At 37.4% G+C, this 6374-nt stretch overlaps 1 protein-coding gene across 4 annotated transcripts in view; it reads left to right on the forward strand.

Annotated features, from left to right (window-relative positions):
• Positions 1-4332, forward strand: part of LOC137401736 (F-BAR and double SH3 domains protein 2-like) — a 42874-nt gene extending 38542 nt beyond the window's left edge. For 2 of the 4 annotated variants that reach the window (XM_068088201.1, XM_068088202.1), the window contains exons 19-20: positions 778-903; positions 3702-3838. In XM_068088201.1, coding sequence (XP_067944302.1) covers positions 778-875 — 98 coding nt within the window. In that variant the 3' untranslated portion in view covers positions 876-903; positions 3702-3838. Of the gene's footprint in view, positions 1-4; positions 29-777; positions 904-3701 lie in introns of all 4 variants that reach the window. The other 2 variants (XM_068088203.1, XM_068088204.1) reach the window with 2 other exon arrangements.
• The last annotated feature ends 2042 nt before the right edge of the window (positions 4333-6374 follow it).

A 6374-nucleotide genomic window follows, 5' to 3' on the forward strand; every position in this document is an offset into this window, starting at 1 on the left:
CTAGATGAACTGCAGCTACGGTTGCGAGGTAAACCAGCTCTAGAGGTTTGACTTATCGAGTGCCGCTTGCAGATTCTTCTGTGACCAAGTTTTCTTATGCTGCCCATAACTCTCTCTGAAAACTAGACCTGATGGCTTTTGCTTTCGACAAATGCTAAGGATGTTCTAACTTGTTTTCTGTCGATGCTCATAATGATCTGCTGACAGGCTAGTCATGAAAAAACTTGTCACATTTCGGAATCACAAGTCCCTGTGTTGTACCTCAGCTAGTGTTCACATGATTCCCAGAGTCACATGATCACTAAGACAGTAGGCATGAAACTAACCTCACTGAAATGTTCAGTATGTTGTGTGTTCATGGGGGTCAGATTGTCTACTTGGGGATGAGTGACACCGAATGTCTAGTTGGTGTATAACCTCTCATTGCCAATGTCATCTGTTAATTTTGCTGAAATTAATCTGAAAATTTATCACCGTGTTTCCTTACATTTTTAGTTAAAAAACTTTTTTCCATATCAAAGTCAATGAAGAAAAATGTGGCTAGAAAAAGAATAATCTTTTTGGAGCTAATATTGTTTAAAGACTTTTCCGGAACCTTCAGTTATTTCTGATAGACAAAAATGTCGTTTGTGTGTTAAACACTTCGGGCTGAAGCTATTGGGTTACGCAGATGATACTGGCTGCTTGTTGACTAAGCTCTATGTCATGCACCCTACTCTCTTCCCACACAACATATAATTTGAGCTTTGCTATTAATCTACTACTTCATTTCTGTAGGTAGAAAAATGTTGTCTGAGGCTGCAAATGATTCACCCGCGGTGACTGGGGCTCAGCCAATGAAACGGCAGGCACAAAAGAGTGAAACTGCCGTCTGATTGGCTTAAGAGATTGTCTTCTTTCAAGGTTAGCTGATATCTTCTTGCTTTGCTTTGACTTCGCTTCCTTCTCAGTACTAGTGCAACCTGCAGCACAACCAAAGTGTAAAATGCAGCACAACCAAAGTGTAACCTGCAGCGCAACCAATGTGTAACCTGCAGCACAACCAAAGTGTAACCTGCAGCACAACCAAAGTGTAAAATGCAGCACAACCAAAGTGTAACCAGCAGCAGCGCAACCAAAATGTAACCTGCAGCACAACCAGAATGTAACCTGCAGCACAACCAAAGTGTAACCTGCAGCACAACCAAAGTGTAACCTGCAGCACAACCAAAGTGTAAAATGCAGCACAACCAATGTGTAACCAGCAGCGCAACCAAAGTGTAACCTGCAGCACAACCAAAGTGTAAAATGCAGCACAATCAAAGTGTAACCAGCAGTGCAACCAAAGTGTAACCTGCAGCACAACCAAAGCGTAACCAGCAACCCAACCAAAGTGTAACCTGCAGCACAACCAGAGTGTAACCTGCAGCACAACCAAAGTGTAAAATGCAGCACAGCCAAAGTGTAAAATGCAGCACAGCCAAAGTGTAACCTGCAGCATCACCAAAGTGTAACCTGCAGCACAACCAAAGTGTAACCTGCAGCACCACCAAAAAGGTAACCCGCAGCCCAACCAAAGTGTAATCTGCAGCACAACCAAAATGTAACTTGCAGCACAACCAATGTGTAACCTGCAGCACAACCATAGTGTAAAATTCTGCACAACAAAAATGTAACCTGCAGCACATCCAAACTGTAACCTGCAGCTAGCCTGTCTTGACAAACTGTTGCTTTTGCGGAGTTGTCCCCCGTTGAGCGGGGTGAGCAAAACAACAGCTTGTCACAAGACGCACTGCACCCGATGCGTCAGCTGCCCTGAAAGTCTATCTGGCTTGGCTGCGATGTTATGTTGGTCGCTCCATTGGTAATCATCACGGATTTCGCGCAAAAATTTATGTAGAAAAAAATAAGATTGCAGCGATTAATCAGAGACCAGCCTTTACAGTAAACTTTAGTAGAACTTAAGAATAAAATAAATTAAAAATAAAATCAATAAGAACAAATAAAACTGACTGATACAAAAATACAAATAAAACTGATTGAGCGCACAAATAACAACATGTTTAGTGGCTGTCGTTGCCTAAGTTTTTAAGTTCTACTAAATTTCATCACAGAGACTAGTCTCTGGTTGAATGCTTTTATCTTATTTTTTCTACATAAATTATTGCGCGAAGTCCGTTATGATTACCAATGGAGCGATCGACATAACATCGCAGCCGAGCCGCATAGACGGAAGAGAACAACTCCCTTTCAGTGCAGCTGATGCATCAGGTGCAGTGCGTCTTGTGACAAGCTGTTGTTTTGCTCGCCCCGCTCGCCGGGGGACAACTCCGCAAAAAACAACAGTTTGTCAAGACAGGCTAATCTTCAGCACATTCAAACTGTAACCTTCACCACAATCAAACTGTAATCTTCAGCACAATCAAACTGTCACCTGCACCACAATCAAACTGTAATCTTCAGCACATTCAAACTGTCACCTGCACCACAATCAAACTGTAATCTTCAGCACATTCAAACTGTCACCTGCACCACAATCAAACTGTAATCTTCAGCACAATCAAACTGTCACCTGCACCACAATCAAACTGTAATCTTCAGCACATTCAAACTGTAATCTTCAGCACATTCAAACTGTAATCTTCAGCACATTCAAACTGTCACCTGCACCACAATCAAACTGTAATCTTCAGCACAATCAAACTGTCACCTGCACCACAATCAAACTAATCTTCAGCACATTCAAACTGTCACCTGCACCACAATCAAACTGTAATCTTCAGCACAATCAAACTGTCACCTGCACCACAATCAAACTGTAATCTTCAGCACATTCAAACTGTAATCTTCAGCACAATCAAACTGTCACCTGCACCACAATCAAACTGTAACCTGCACCACAATCAAACTAATCTTCAGCACATTCAAACTGTAACCTGCACCACAATCAAACTGTAATCTTCAGCACAATCAAACTGTAAATTGTCGTTTACTGATTATCATCGTTTATCATCATCTTCATTAATTTAGCTTGTAAATTTAATTTTTTGCATCTTCCTGCATCATGTATTTGTTTTAATACTATGTGTAAATAGTTAAAGTGTTGATCATTGTTTTTGGAATCTATAAAAGAATTTTATACAAAATACAATGGATGATTATAAAAGTTATTTGTTCCAACATATGACTGATTTGACATACAAAGCGAATAACGTCATATGTCAAGGTTTGACTTTATAAATAGAAGTTGTAGTTCATAAATCAAAGCGATAATCAGATAATAACTGACTGGCTACAGAGGTGATAATTTCAATAACATAAATTTTTTTGTAAAAGTTAATCTTTACTAGCTAATGTAAACTTATTCACTTTTATATAATCTTACAAATATGTACAATAATAACTGGTAGCACATCTCCGCCGTACTACAATCATGGAATCGCTTATTTGGTGTGGTCAACAATGCTTTTGCAACACAAAAAATGCATTTTGCAAAGAGACTGAAAAATTTTTTTCATTTAAACAATCTGCTTCTGCGTTGTCAATTCATTTCGGTGGCTAATAGCGACCGTAGTTTCTTGAAGAAGCCAGCACTTCCGAGGTAAACACAAGTCTGAATAATTTATTTATGTTCTGATCTTAACAAATTAATAGTTTCAAAATGTATATGCGTGTAAAGTGTATCTAGTAAAATATATTAACAGAATACTGTGTGCTTGTAGATGATGCACCTGAAGAAGAAGTTAGGGACTCTCTTCCCCCCAGCCCTTCTATTCCACAGTGGATTCCTCCAGACCCTTCCTTTACCATGCAATAAGCACCCAACTCTATTTCACACAAGTGTATCATTGGGCTGTCCATCATAGGGTTGCTTTTTATTGACTTCTACAGAAAGCTTTTGGTAGAGTTCTCAAGGCAGTGTTCATAGATCCCCGATTGTGGACCCCTGTTGTTTACTTAGGTTTTTCATTGTAATAGTATTACTAACATGGAATAGGTTTGCCTTACAATGTAAAGTAAGTTGAGATGTCTTTTTATTCTTTCTTTTCTGCGATTCCTACCTTTAGACCAATAACTTTTCCTTTCTGTGTAATTTTTCCACAAAACTTATTCTTTGAGCGATTATTTTGTGTTTAATTTTAGCTGTGATAGGCATTCAGAAACATCACAGTGTGCTTTGATTTTTGGTGTTTTCACCCCACAGATTATAATTCCTCACTATCTTACTTAAGTTTTAAGAACGAGCTATTCTTAACTTTTTATATTTCGAATGGAAGCATTTTTGCAATATGATTGTGATTACATATTTTTTTCACAATAACATATCGATATCAATATAATTGTAGCCATAGGCACGCTCTATTATTGATAATTGATTAATTTTCATATTGATCATGTAAATATATCATAAAGAGTGTTTCACTAGCTCATTATTAAACAATTTGTACAGTCGTAAAGTATGATTCTGGAATAATCGATGCTTTCGAATTAAACAATCAACGGCATGGCTTCGGCTCTAAAACATCTACCACAGTATTTAAACCTGAAAATTGTATTGTCATAAGCCGCAGTGACGAAAACGTTAACAAAAAACTATTCAAACATACTAAACAAGACACGATACGGCGTACATTATGTGTTAACCATGGTCCCCTCATAATAGACATGGTCGACGGATACAAATTTCACTCATCAAATCTGAGATTTATAGTACAACTCGAATCTGCAGAGACAGCAGCTAAGATCACCAGAGACTGGAAAGCCGATAGTTTTGGTGGCTCTGCTATTAGAGTGACTATCGACCCCAAAGACTCATTGGAACATATTGGTATGGTATTGGTATGATCCTTAAGGTATACCTGACTCAGAAATATTTGATGCCGTACAGAATAAATATTCCGTTGGTTCATTTTTTAAGCTTGTCAAAAACCAGCAACCACCGCGTACACTAAAAATAACATTCAAAGATGGACTCCGGTTAAAACAAGCAGTAAAAAATAGCCTAATACTTTCAGACTTAAACATGATCTTCAGAGTAGAGCATCTCTATGCCAACACAAACCTCAATAGACACAACAATGTTCGTTAAATTTGTCGGATTACCCATTGCTCACATAAACATACGAGGACTTCTTAACAAAATAGATGATGTAAAATATCTAATCAATAAATACAATTTTAAAATTTTTCATATTTCTGAAACACTGTTAAGCAACTCAATAGATAAACTCAATTTTCTGTATATTCCTGGTTATGTAATATAGCGTAAAGATAGAATAGGTAAACAGGGTGGTGGTGTTTTGACCTATCTTCACTATTCTATCGACTTCATCACGCTACCTGATCTTGATTACGTTTTACCTGAATCTATTATCTTAAAAATCTCTCAACCATACTCGAAACTATTTCTCACCTCAGTTGTTTACCGGCCTCCCAATTCTCCATAGTCGGACACATTTGAAAATTATATTGTAAATTGTAAAAATATCTGTCATGAACTTATCATCTTAGGTGACCTTAATATAAATCTAAATGCTCCCAATATCAAATGGAGTAATATTTTAAAACAACTGGCTCTGGTTCAGTTAGTCAAACCAAACACGAGTTCAGAAACAATCTCAATCACTTATTGACCACATATACACAACAAAACCAGATAATATTTATCAATCAGGTGTACTCAAAACTGGTATGAGTGATCATTATCTAATCTCTGCATCTCGTAAGTTGGGCACCTCAACTACAGGACCTAAAACACGTCAAAGATTAACATATTTTGACTGGAAAAGCTTTTCAGTTCAAGCTTTTTAAGAAGAATTAAAAGGAGCTGACTGGCTAACTCTTTACCAATCACCTTCCGTTGAGACTATGCTTAACTCATTTACTTCTAAACTAAACTCAATTATCTTGCATTACTTAAAAACCAAGACTAGATTTGTCAAGTCCTCAACTCTTCCTTCCTGGTTGGACAGTGAAATTCTGAAAAATATGGAAAAGAAAGATAATCTTAAAAGTCGTCAGTTATGGAATGAATATAAGACACAGAGAAATTACGCAACAAATCTGATACGTAAAAAGAAGAAAATTTATATTTCTAATTTAATTCCAGAGTCAAAAGTTAAGCAAACCAAGAAGCTGTGGCAAGTTAAGCGCCACGCTAACAAAAATAACACTAATCCAGATATCTCATCAGAAACTGATACCCCAGAACACATCTTGGGTAATGCACATTTTGTCAACATTTCTAGAAATTTAAATATCGAAAACCAATGCAGTTGGACTCAACTCGAATTTTTTGCATATCACTGCCATTCATAATCATCCCACTCACAGATATCATTAAAAGAGCTATTAAGGAAGCAACTTTTCCTGAACTATGGAAAACTGCTATAGTT

The sequence above is a fragment of the Watersipora subatra genome, chromosome 8, assembly GCF_963576615.1.
Source record: "Watersipora subatra chromosome 8, tzWatSuba1.1, whole genome shotgun sequence".
NCBI lineage: Eukaryota > Metazoa > Bryozoa > Gymnolaemata > Cheilostomatida > Watersiporidae > Watersipora > Watersipora subatra.